Consider the following 12,543-nt stretch of genomic DNA (forward strand, 5'->3'; position numbering starts at 1 on the left):
GTATTAATCAATCTCATGTCCATACTGACCTTTTTGAGCATAACTGGAACAGTTGTCTTAGTTTGTTGTCATTTCAGATGTATTAAAGAGTGGGGAAATGTGTGTGCTTGTTCAGATAAAGTGGTTTCCTTCTGAATATAATCCATTCAAACAAGTTAGGAAAAAATGTTGACACTTTCCGCTAGGCGGCGACGGTGTGTACTAAGGATGACGTCAACTACCCCGTGGTCTTTAAGTTGGCAAATTCTCTGTGATCGGTCTTTTTCACTGAGTCCTTCGACGAGTAGGGAGCTTGAAACATCTTCCCTTAAACGTCACGCCAGTTTTCCAGCAAAATGATCATCTACAAGTGCATCATCACCGGTAATTATACTTGTACATATTGGTGTGCTTTTTGTAGCCATTCCATCGATACAAGGTGTTTATAAATAAGCGTTGTATTTGAGGCCTACCGGTACCGGAAGTGCCTTTGTGGGGCGAGAAGAGTTATGTTTGTTAACAAAAGTCCCAAAAAACAGTATTTGGGGGTCTTTTTTTTACAAGTTAACATTCAGTTGATGATTTTAATGGTTTGGTGAACATTTTGAAATCTTTGTACAGTTGCTAACTACCGCTAACCGGTATATGGACTGGTCGTCAGAACTAGCGGCAAAAACTGCAGGCTTATCATGACGAAGCATAGGATAGGCATGGCCTAGACCGGCTCAGATCGAGTAACAAACCATGAATAAAAGTATGCTACGGCTGGAGTTTCTCTTGCTACACGCGATTTAGGTTACCAGCTAACCAGCCAACGACCACGTCTCACGAATGGCTGTGCTGAAATTACGAGATTATGCTTTAAGGCTGGTTCACTAGTTAGCAAGTCAGATGCAGTTTTACTTGTGCCGAGTCCTAACACTTCAATGCTTTCAATGGATATGTATGACTCACCAGTAAAAAAAATAAAATCTTCAACAGGAGACGAGATGTTTTCAGACTCGCTCAAAGTCAAAGAAACACCCGATGGTATGATGTATGAAGTCACAGGAAAGGTGAGTTGACAATTTGCGTGCTTTCAGATCATCTACTCAGTCAAGTATTTTCCAGCCCAAGCCTCACCAAGTAAAGGGCTGACCCGTGACAGTTATTTTAGTCTTATTTTAAAATGTATATTTGTATCCCTAGGCTGAACATCAGTTGATGAGTTATTGCCGTATTTTAATGACTTGCCTTGTTTTCTGTGACTTATCAGCTAACCAGTAGAACAGACAACATTGACGATTCTTTGATCGGGGGCAATGCGTCAGCAGAGGGGGGCGACGAAGGCTGCGCTGGCAGCACAGTCAGTGGTGTTGACATCGTCCTAAACAGCAACCTCCAGGAAACCACACCTTACGACAAGAAAGCATACAGCGGCTACATTAAGAAGTACCTCAAGGAGTAAGTGTGTTTCACATCCACTATGTTTGTTAGGATTTTTCAAGCTTTATAACTTAAGGTCATTGGTGACTGTCCACTGCATCCTTGACAGCCTGAACCTCCCACTTCAGTGGAGAGCCTTGGGTTTTAATGATAGTGATGCAACATTGATGTCCCTGCGCTTTCTGCTTGCCTTAAAATATGGCTTCTCGGATTGAATATGGGACGACAGAACAAACCGGTTTATGATTCAACAGGGCAGGGCTGTTCTATGATCAGGGCATGGCATACTAGGATGAAGGCAAATGGTGGCATAAGATGCTGATTTACAAAAGGAATCAAATAGAAAATGACCCAGGAAACCAGATCTTTTTCCCTTATGTGCGACAGCTTAATAAGTGTATTTGTATCATATCATCCACAGCGTCAAGGCCAAGCTGGAGGAGACCAACCCAGACAGAGTTAAAGATTTCATGGCTAAGGCCCCAGCTTGTGTCAAGATGATCCTGGAGAACATCGACAAATACCAGGTATGAATCACCTTCATTGACTTTCATATCCAGATGTTGTGCACCGATGGTGTGTAATTCTGCACCAACTACTTTAAATTGAATGTACAGTGATGACAATCTTAGGACACCTTTGGAGGTATTGACCCATGAAAATAACATGTTAAATCTGAGTACGTTCTTCCCTACCTTTTTATTATAGGCCCCCCATATGAAAAGGATTATGCTGCAGGCCTCCTTTTGAAAGGGGGGGCTTTAAAATAATGCTTTAAAATAACTTGTAAGGGATTTCCTCATGGTAATCTTTATTTGGCATTTTCCTCTTTTTTAGTTCTTCATGGGTGAGGGCCAAAACCCCGACGGTATGATCGGCCTGCTGGACTACCGTGAGGATGGCGTCACACCCTACATGCTCTTCTTCAAGGATGGACTGGAAGCAGAGAAAGTTGTAAGTTAGCTTATTCAGTTTCCCCTGTGGTGCTGCTTAACGCCAGCCTGTAGATCAGGCGTTAGTGTTGCCATTCTATACTGAGGGGCTGGCTGGATATATTTGATGGGTACATGTGTATTGCTTTGTTACTCAGGGCATTGTTTATTAGTCCTCTAAGATGCATGTTTACAGCTAGAGTTAGTTACTACACACATTTTGAATAGTATTAAGATGGTAGTTGTATAATGGCCGGCATCCACTGATAGACCTGAAGCTGCAATCACCATAGCTTCTGTGTTTGCACTCGGATGCCAAATCAACCTTCCTTATACTTTCTCTTGACTGCCTTGTGGCAGTCTGGATAGATGAAAGGAGAACACCATCTGTCTTATCAAGGACCAGTCTTCTTGATGAACTTATATATTTGATGGTATTCCTGTAAGATTGTAAAAAGGCATAGGTATTCTGTGTTTAGCAGGTTAGTCCATACTTAATTCTAGTGTGTGACGCTCTCCCTTCTGACTTTGTCTACCCACAGTAAATCATCAAAACTCCCTTTTGGAAGTGCCTTGATCGGATGTGACCTGTTTGTTACCGCCAACCGAATCATGGACTTTGGACTCCGCATTCCCAGGCTGCCCGGAAAAAGCTGTTGATTTTATTTTGGTACCCCACCATGCTCCTCAATTCCCTGCCGGTCTCCCTGGCTTGGCCCTTGGAGGCTGGCGTGACGTTGTGTCCAGTTGGTAAACTGATGGCTGCAGCATCAGTGTAAACTGGGACCCCTCCCACCCTTCCCTGCTGGATGGACTCTTAACCACGCAAGCTTGTGGGGGGGTGTATGTCAGATGTACAGTCACATATACCCCTCATCGCAAAAGGACTCATTGACACTAGTTGTGGATTAAATAAACGGGCCTAAGGCTGAAACACCATCTGGTTGTGCTTGCTTTTACTATAAATTATTGTGGATTACACCAATACAATAGTTTAAAAGCAATACATATATACTTATATTTTGTTCTATGCTCATACCCATGTCCTGTCCCTTCCTCTGGAGTTTTGAGGTTGATATGCTGAACTGGTCAGTCAATGGCTGTCGTGTTTTGCATATTTATAGTTGTATGTCTTCAGCTTGAGAAACAATTTTTCCTTTTGAAATGTATATTAGATACACAATACAGATTATGGATTGTTAAATCTAGTTTTGCTTCAGGAGTAAATTGACAGGTGGTAATTTCACCACTGCTGAACAAAGTAAACTTGATAAAACCACTTAAAAAATTGGGATTTTATTCCAGTAGTCATTACATAAAACGTTGACTTTAATCCAGGAGCTTCATTATCCCTTAAGGGTGTGGTAAAAAAAAGTCATGTATGCAGAACAAACCCTTCTGTTAATTTCTAAAAGGTTAGTCTTCTAAAATGTATTGTAGCCAAATCTATTTCAAATATTGGGATTCATTTTTAAAAATGTTTTATCCACACCTAATCCAACTGGTCAGCAATACAATCCCTACTTTGCAACGATGAATGCATTGGGATCTGACTGGTCCATGGACCCTGAACACATAGCTCTGTATGTGTAGCTTGGTTGTTAGCTTTTACATAATAAAAATATACCCAGTGGGTAAAGTGTTTACATTTCCAACACTACATAAAAACAGTAAAACACATGCGTTTTACTATGCTAAAAGCACCCCTTCAACATTAAAAACATTGTCCCCCTTTTCATAGGCTTGTGGAGGGGCATCCGCTGTTGTCCCCTGGTGGTTGGAGTAGGTCAACCAGAAGCAGGCTCCAGTTCCACCCATGGTGGGTGAGCTTGTGGTCAGGTGGCAGGGTGACCTACTCGTCCGTCTTCTCCTCCCCCTGGTAATGGCGGTACTCTGGCCTCAGCTCCCAAGTGTTCTTGTGAGTTCCCTTGACGTTGTAGATGCCAATGTCACGCAGGATCTCCTTCAGGTAAATCTGGAAGGGGAACGGATGAATGGGATCACTAGGCCAAACGTTTATGATTGTGATTGAAAGTATTTTCTGCAAAGTGAAATTGTACTAAAATGCCTCGTTGCATCCAAACCCTCGCGAAGGGTTTAAAAATCCGGACAAAGCAATGTGATAACACACAATAAGTAGTGAAGAGAAGTTTGGGACAAAGCTATGATTTACATTGTCATTTCGCAGACGCTCTTATCCAGAGCGACTTACAGTATGATGTCATAACTCATTTGGGACTAGGCTATCATGTAATAATGCAATGGAGGTTGTAGCACCAAAAGCTGCTTTACCACAGGCTGTTTGGTGATGTCCACCAGGTCTTTGATGTTGTAGTACTGGTGCTTCTCAAAAGCGGAGAACAGTATATCCAACACCTGCTGTTTATCAGCACGTGCTCGCTTGCCCTCCTCCTTCTTCTTCCTGTCATACTCCAGCTGTGAACAAACACACACACACAATTGACTCACTTCACTGGAAGGTAGGTGCAGAAGTAGCAAGAAAGTGGACGTGTGGATAGGAGCGCTTACGTTGTAAGAATGATTGGCCACCGGTTTGTAGTTGTTGGTGACAGCTTTGTCCAACTGTTGGGACAGCCTAACAGGCTTGGAGGACTCCTCGATCTGCATTCTGAAAAAGACACACACACACACAATCAGTTCTTCTAACCAAGCCCTTGCTCTGTATGTGCGTTTCTGCATCGTACACCCACCTCTTCAGCCTCATGTAGTTCTCACTGACAGCAGGCCGGCACTCTGCCCTCTGGACCACCACCCCCTCCAGGGCTATCTTGTCTGTGGAGAGGAGACGTGGTCAACGCTGGTGACATCATTGTTACCTCGTCTGGCAAAAGGGACTTTTCTCTGCTTGTGTGCATTGTGTGTGTGTGTGTGTGATAAGGGCACAATTCTTCCTTTTCACTGGCAGCTAGATGTGTGTTGACAGTCACGTCCACAGAACAAGAGAGCGTCCCGTGGTCTTGGACGGTGAACAGAGACAACAAACGGTTCTCCTGTGAACCCGTCAGCCTAGCTGTAGTGAGAGCAGGGGCTGTAACTGAGGGGTGGGGGGCGGCTGTCAGAGGCCCTTCAGGGAAGGACCCCTGCCCCCCCCACCCGGCAAGGTACTCCCAGCCGCTCAGTGAGGGCGGGGTAGAGAGAGACAGTTGGACTGGACACTCACCTGGACCTGCCCCCGCCCCTGCAACTGAGCTGCTGCCATCAGATCTCTCTTCTAACTGGCCTACAGGGAAGGAGGGAGTGTGGGGGGGGGGAGGGAGGGGAGGAAGAGGGAGGGAGGGGGGGTGGGGGGGTCGGATAGTAAGAACCATCACACCAGGATTTAGTGACTGCTCCCCTCCAGTGCTGAGACAGTGGCCCATGCATACCAGAGCATCCATCTTCCACCCGTGAAATGTCTGAAGGCCACGCTCTCTCACACACACGTTTAGCCAAACCACACATAGACAAATGCCAGCAGATGCCAAAGAGAACTCTTGACACGCGAAAGAAAGGCGTTCCGCCCCCACCAGCTCACAGTCTGTGCTGAACTGGCCTGCAGGAGAGGGTGTAGGCACATTCAAAAAGTAACAGGCCCATGCATAAAAATCAAGACCACCACACCAGATCAATAAAGATGAAAGGATAGGATCCATGAGGATTCAATGGTTGGTTTGTTTGCTTGCTTTTGTGCATGAAGTAGCAGCACAGCCAGCTCTACTGGTCTGGTAGATAGGAATAGGTCAGATGATTCACTGAGGAGAGTCCTCTGGTGGCACTGGCAACAGCAAGCATCAAACCTGAATGGAATTAGCTCACACAAGCTTGATTTCTGATTGGTGCAAATCCAACAAATATCAGAGGGAAAGGGGGGGGGGGGGGGGTGAAAAAAAGATAAAGAGATGGAGAGTGAAGGAGTGATGAGGAATAAGATTAGAGACTTGAGGCAGGAGAGAGACAGGTCAGATCAGGTGAAGAGGCTAGATATGAGGGAGTATTTAGGAGAGGCCAAACAAGGCAAGCAGCACAGCACATGTGGTACTGGGGAGGCCACCTCCACCAGCACACACAGGACTTACCCCTGGGCTGCTCTATAAGACACAATTACACCAAAACAAAAGCACAAGAAATAATCAACCTGAAATTCATGACAACTTCGTAGACTGAGTGTGGACACTTTAAAACAAGGGTCTCCAAGGAACACTCTATTATAGATCCTTTATGACCACCGTACATTAGTGACACACACAATCCATAATTTGCTGAATGTGACGGTGTGACTAGGTGATGCTCCTCACCTGACGAGGATTCTGTGAAAACGGCGAGCGTCTGACCCCCTACACTTTGCATGGTGAAGGGGTGGTCACGAGGTGCCCGCACCGTCTTGTCGATACCATCAATCACAGTTAGCTCTTCGTTCAATGTGAAAGACACCTATATGGGAACATTATTCAGTAATGCTGTGTCGTGCTAGCAACTTGACATAGCTTTGATGTGTTTACCTCTGCTTTCCCTTGGTTCCTGATAAAATACAAGAAGAAAATGATTAGATTATTATGTGTTAATAGACATGTATATGTCAGCTTTCACATAATGCTTTAGCACTAAATCGATAAATAGGCGGGATAACATACTTGCCAATTCGGAGCTTGCCAACCTCGCCCCTGCCTGACGCTTTCGCCCACTGTTGAGACAGGTACTTGGGCACCTGTAAGTAAAAACAAACATTGTGATTTAAGGTAGGTGGTTTAATAAATGTAACTGTTAATTTGTAATGTCTATTTACTACAGGTGTTGTGTCTGTTAGTCAATCAGACGAGACGTGTTCCAAAACTAGTTGTTCTTTTATTCCACACTGTGCTGCTGCTTAATCACCTTCACTGCTCTCTACACATGTCGTGTTAAACATCTGCAAGCGCATGCCTAACTCCACTGAGCATGCTGGGAACTAGAGTACTAAATAACACCACAACAGGGAGATAGAACGCGTCCAAGTTAATTAACAGGGATGCATTAATGTGCCAATTATCATAATGTGAGTTTAATGTAGCTTTATATTCCAGAAAACATAATGACAACAGAGCAAAACCACAGACATTAAAGCTCAGATAAAAAAAAAAAAGTTGGCCAGTTGTTAAATCATTATACTCTTCTTGTTATATTACTACAATATTAAAGTAGCTTAGAACTAGCTACATTTAGGTCATATACTCAAGACTTTTACTCATGCAAAATTATATAGGCGGTTTATCACTTTCACATGATACATTACCAGTTATCTCTAGTTTAATAGGCAAATGCTTAAGTATGATTATCGCCGTACTTTTCCACCTCTGCTAGGCCACTGTTGTGCTAACCATCATCACCGATCATAGAGCTAATGCAAGGTTAACGTTATTACTCTAGCTCGCTAAGCTAACTTGTTTTGCTTAGTCTCCTCCTAGAATTGAATAAGTTAACTAAGGCTCGGTTACTGGGCTGGTATCACAATGAAATGTTGTTACATGCATGCTGTATTTGTACCGGGTAGCATGAGTAGAATAACTGTAATTCAGTAGCCTACACTCTACACTAGGCTACTACTACTGTAGTGATAATAACTGTGTAGCAAAGTTAGCTATCTCTAGCTAGCTTAGTAGCGTAGCTAGAAGCTATTTGTTGCAATATACAAGCTAACTTAAGCTTTGGAACCAAACCTACCTTTACCAGCCATACACCAGTATTCTGTTTAGCACCAGTTAAATCCACTTCTGATTTCTCTGACATGTTAAAAAAGTGGCCGTGACGTTTTCCCGGTTACCATTAAAATACGTTCTTCTCTGAAGAACAGTGATGTGCAACATAGAATAGAATTGCCGGATGTAGTGCGGATGTAGATACGGAGGCTTGAATGAATGAAACATTTTAGCGCTAGCTAGGTGAAAGGGACTGCGTTGCATAAAATAGTAAACCAAGGATGTTCCACGTAAATTGTAAAACATCAGGCCAGAACGATATAATATCATCTATTTACATATGTACACTAAGCTTGTCTGAGAAGTATACAATGAGGGAGATTGTATACAGAGTAGCATTAATCACAGAAAGCCTATGCTGTGATGTCCTGTAGAGGGCACCAATGATCCATGCATTTATTGCTGCTCGTTACGACGTTATAATGTTCTGTTCTTAAAATTGTTGGAACGAGTTTGAACTTTTAAAGGACCGTGTCTTTAAGGGGATGAAAATAATATGTTTGAGGTCAGGAATACACTGTACGATTGGGGAAACTGGACAATGGCACTTGAATCTGTTGTGCTTTCTTCAATGGTTGTGTGCTTTCTTCAATTGTTCAGAGAATATTTCTATAGGTCTAAACACCTCCCAGCATTTATGGTTTTGATGTGTTGACAGGGCATCTATCTTTAGGCTGACCTCAAAGGGCTCCATTTCTCATGTAGGCTATGTCTGTGAGTGCGTATCTCTGTGTACCCTGGTAACGCTGGAAACAAGTGAGAGTGTTTGCACACACGTACACCAGTCCCAAGAGGACACACACTAACAGGGGTAGCACTAGGGGTCTCCGACCGCTGCTGTGTGTGTGTGTGTGTGTGTGTATGTACGTGCGTACATGCATGTGTGTCTATCCCCTCATTCTTTCCTTTCTTTTATTTACCGAGCTTTGGTAAAGAGAGGAAAAGGATGGAGGGAACGAGTAGGAGAGCAGAATAATGACAGGAAGCTGGTTTAATAAGATGAGAGAGAAGATGACTCACGTGTAAATACGTACATGAGTAGAGAAGAAGAGGAGAGAAACCCCACTTTGGATCAGTGACCTTTGAGCCTTTGACCACGTCCCCCCCTGCCTCGCCACATACTTTGCCACCCAATGGGCCAACAGGCCCCAAAGCCTGCTGAGAGAAACAACAGGGGAATCTGGGAAAGGCAGAAGGAGGGCCTTGCAAGAACAACAACATCTGTGTCTGTGTCTTCATGGTGCTCGGACTGGGGCAAGGAGAGACGGGTTATTTGTCCTGGGGAGGTATGGACGGCAGCAGGATTGGAATGGGTTTGTTTTCTGAGCAGAGTATTCCTCCCTTGAGAGGACACAAGCACATCTGATGGAATGAGGACCCGCAAAAACACACGCATAAGGTAGAAGACACTGAACTTGCTTAAACTCCTGCCACCACAAACATAGACAGTATACCGGTACATTTAGTTTCACAAAATGGTAGTCCCATTTGTTAAAGTGACTTGCTTTCACCAGCCTGTAGTCTCCGAACATTCACATTTACTTGGTATATTGAGGCAGGTGTTTGCACACTCACTCCAAAAAGTACATACAGAACCATAGCATCACCTCACCTGATGCCCTAAGCTAGCATCTGCAGCCTATAAGGCCCTGTCCTATACCACTTCACGCTTACCTGCTTAACCAGGCCAACACAGATGTATGAATACACATGCACTCACATATATTAAATTGTTCTATATCTACACATGCTCAAATACACATACAAACACACACACACACATAGGGAAGTGCAGAGATGTATGTCCTCACACTTTTTTCATGGCAAAAACCTGAATTTACCCCCCGGCCTAACAGCTGTCACTAAAACCACACAAAGCTCAGAACATGTATTATTACAAACATCATTAGCCTCACTCGCTTTTATGAATGAAGCCAAGATGTGTGTGTGTGCAAACACATTTTGCCCCCAGCAAGTCAAACTCTGTGTCGAATGCATTTGACATCATAGATTCATGTATGTTTATCTTTACCAACCCCATGGCAGTCACATGCTGACATACTCATGAGCACACATGCAGCTGCTCTCTCTCTGAACCCCTGGTGGCCGGATGGCCTTAATTACCTCACTCTTTAATTAGTAACTTGTTATCTATTCTACCTCTCAACATGCCAAACCCGTACCTATATACAATGTTCAGTGACTTTTTTGTGTCTGTGTGAGTGATTCACTTGCAGGACGGAAGTGAATTCCACTGTGGAGTGTTCTGTAAGCAGAGGTATGCATGAGTGACTTGAACATTCTCATCTTTCACAGTAACAATCTACCTGAAATATGAAGAGAGTGCTTCTAAAACTTGGATGAAATTAGTTGTGATCATAGCTGCCAGATGTTACTGCCAATTAATGTAAAGCTGATCTGATTTAGATTTTATTATAAATGCAATGATAACTATTTGCCCTATCAGTTTTTATTATTCTTTATTTCACAGTTCTGCGGATCAGAGCCACAAAGGTTTATTTATTTTTCAAGAGTGATACTGAAGTAGCAGGTCTGTAGTGTCAACCTGCATTTTTGTGTTTCTTCCATTAACAACCTTCATAAATTAAATATCATATTCTATAAATCATATTTGTAAAATTATTTTGATATTGTTGCCTTTGTATTAAATAATGTATACTTTATCAGAATCAGAGTCAGAATCAGAATTCGGTTTATTCGCCATGTATGTTATACAAACACGGAATTTATTGTGGCAGGGAGGTGCAAAACACTAAACATATACAGATCTTAAATTAAGTAAAAGTACAAAAGTTTAACTATTTCTAAGAACTAAACAATCTAAGAATACAACAATTTAAATATAAAATAAAATATATATAAACATAATATATTATAGCAATTATAGCAAATAATACATTATAGCAATGTGTATAAATATGGTAATTTAAATTTGGCAGTAAGAGCTGATTCCTATAGTAGATATATACTAAATAGTCATGATAGACCTACACTTGTAGATGTGATATCTCTCTGAAGAAAAAATTACATAGATAAAAGCAAAATGATCATGAATAAAACATGAATGAAAACACACACAAAAACACAGAGATAAAAGCCTCAATCTCTCCACCTCTAACCACTTCTCTGATAGAGAGAACGGGAGCTGGGTTAGTTTTGGGAATTATTAACCAAAATATAAGACCTCATTATACAGGGATTGTCAGTGTTGCCAGTACAATATTATCTTAATGTCCTTCTCTTAGTTTTCTTGTTTGTTTGTGTGTGAGCTTGTATGTTTGTTTTCCTTTTTTTTTCTTTTATCTATCTTTCTCGCTCTCAGACTTTGCACACATTTCCATAGACATTTTTATTAAGCTGGCCTTGTTCTGTTTCCAACAGCCCAACACATGTGGCAGAGATCAAGATAAGGATGACCCACCCCCACCCCCACCCCCACCCTGTTTGCCCCCGTCTAATGCTAAGGCATCATAAATGTCATGGAAATACTCCAGCCTGCATCGGGCTGGTGGAAAGCACACATGAGGTAAAATAATCCTCTCTTACTCGTGCGATCTATCACAAATTGTCTGCTAAGCACAAATCTATTGGAAAACTGGCCCTCTGAAGCTGTAGGAGACACTGTACGCATGCTTGTCTTCTGCTTTACATTTTTGGATTACTAAAATATATAATTGATAATTAGATCATCCACATTTTTCTAGATGGGTGTTTCTCATCTTTTCCTCTTTTTTTTTGGGGGGGGGGGGTCTACTCCTCTAACCAAACACAAACATTCCTGACATTTTGCTGGTGTGTAAATGTCAGAAGAGAAGATGTGTGTTATAAATAAAGGTGTCAGATGAAACCCTTTGTTCCTTGTTGAGATTTGGTTTTAGCATGGGTTGAGCTTAGCTTTAGCATTCATATAAAAATAATTTAAAACCATCATTAGCCTGCGAAATGTAGGCTCGATAGCTCATTCCATAGGCTTTAATTAGAAGAAGGGTTATCTCTTGAGCAGCTGTGACAGAGTGGTGGGATGTATGGCTAAGTGAGGGGGGGGGTGGTAGTCAAGTCTAAGGGTGTGTGTCTGTGAGAGGGAGGAAAAGCAGGATGAGAATTATTTTCTTGTTAATCAAATCGTACCCCAACACTTGTCTTTTTGCCTCCTCCATCTCCATGGAAACCACACCAGCCCAGTGGAAACGGAAGGAAATGGAGGTTAGGGAAGAGGAAAGGAAGTGTGACCCCAGTCCTTGTTAGAATTTCCAGCTGTTCTGACAGACAATGAAAGGTCAGCCTCACTGCTCAACCATCTTCCTCTTAAATAACTTCTCACACTCAGTTGACATGGTGTGTGTGTGTTTGGGGGTGGGGTGGGGGGGTAGACACAAACACACACATATGTATACATGAAAGAGAAAGAAAGAGAGAGTGACAGGAAACCAAAAACAACAGAAAATGAGAGACAT

General features: G+C 42.6%; 2 protein-coding genes and 2 non-coding genes across 6 annotated transcripts; 3 read left to right on the plus strand and 1 right to left on the minus strand.

Moving 5' to 3' along the window:
* Positions 1 to 225: 225 nt before the first annotated feature.
* On the plus strand, positions 226 to 3,275 carry LOC136965801 (translationally-controlled tumor protein homolog). Its single transcript, XM_067260050.1, has 6 exons — positions 226 to 363; positions 961 to 1,034; positions 1,235 to 1,422; positions 1,826 to 1,931; positions 2,242 to 2,358; positions 2,879 to 3,275. The coding sequence occupies exons 1-6, from the start codon at positions 336 to 338 to the stop codon at positions 2,879 to 2,881; spliced, it is 516 nt and encodes a 171-aa protein (XP_067116151.1). The 5' UTR covers positions 226 to 335; the 3' UTR covers positions 2,882 to 3,275.
* On the plus strand, positions 2,016 to 2,088 carry LOC136966710 (small nucleolar RNA SNORD58). Its single transcript, XR_010879456.1, has one exon. It is a non-coding gene; the product is annotated as a small nucleolar RNA SNORD58 (small nucleolar RNA).
* On the plus strand, positions 2,591 to 2,722 carry LOC136966711 (small nucleolar RNA SNORA31). The gene has a single exon (XR_010879457.1). It is a non-coding gene; the product is annotated as a small nucleolar RNA SNORA31 (small nucleolar RNA).
* Positions 3,276 to 4,119: 844 nt separating the features above from the next.
* Positions 4,120 to 8,187, minus strand: gtf2f2a (general transcription factor IIF, polypeptide 2a). 3 transcript variants are annotated; one of them, XM_067260047.1, is made up of 10 exons: positions 8,034 to 8,187; positions 6,968 to 7,041; positions 6,836 to 6,854; positions 6,632 to 6,767; positions 6,413 to 6,424; positions 5,518 to 5,577; positions 5,048 to 5,129; positions 4,866 to 4,965; positions 4,629 to 4,772; positions 4,120 to 4,311 (listed from the first exon to the last, which is right to left on the minus strand). In XM_067260047.1, the coding sequence occupies exons 1-10, from the start codon at positions 8,097 to 8,099 to the stop codon at positions 4,189 to 4,191; spliced, it is 816 nt and encodes a 271-aa protein (XP_067116148.1). In that variant the 5' UTR covers positions 8,100 to 8,187; the 3' UTR covers positions 4,120 to 4,188. The 3 variants fall into 3 exon arrangements, with proteins under 3 accessions (XP_067116148.1, XP_067116149.1, XP_067116150.1); XM_067260048.1 differs by lacking the exon at positions 6,413 to 6,424 and having other exon boundaries at positions 8,034 to 8,171; XM_067260049.1 differs by lacking the exons at positions 5,518 to 5,577; positions 6,413 to 6,424 and having other exon boundaries at positions 8,034 to 8,171.
* Positions 8,188 to 12,543: the final 4,356 nt, after the last annotated feature.

Source organism: Osmerus mordax, chromosome 22 (genome assembly GCF_038355195.1).
Source record: "Osmerus mordax isolate fOsmMor3 chromosome 22, fOsmMor3.pri, whole genome shotgun sequence".
Lineage (NCBI taxonomy): Eukaryota > Metazoa > Chordata > Actinopteri > Osmeriformes > Osmeridae > Osmerus > Osmerus mordax.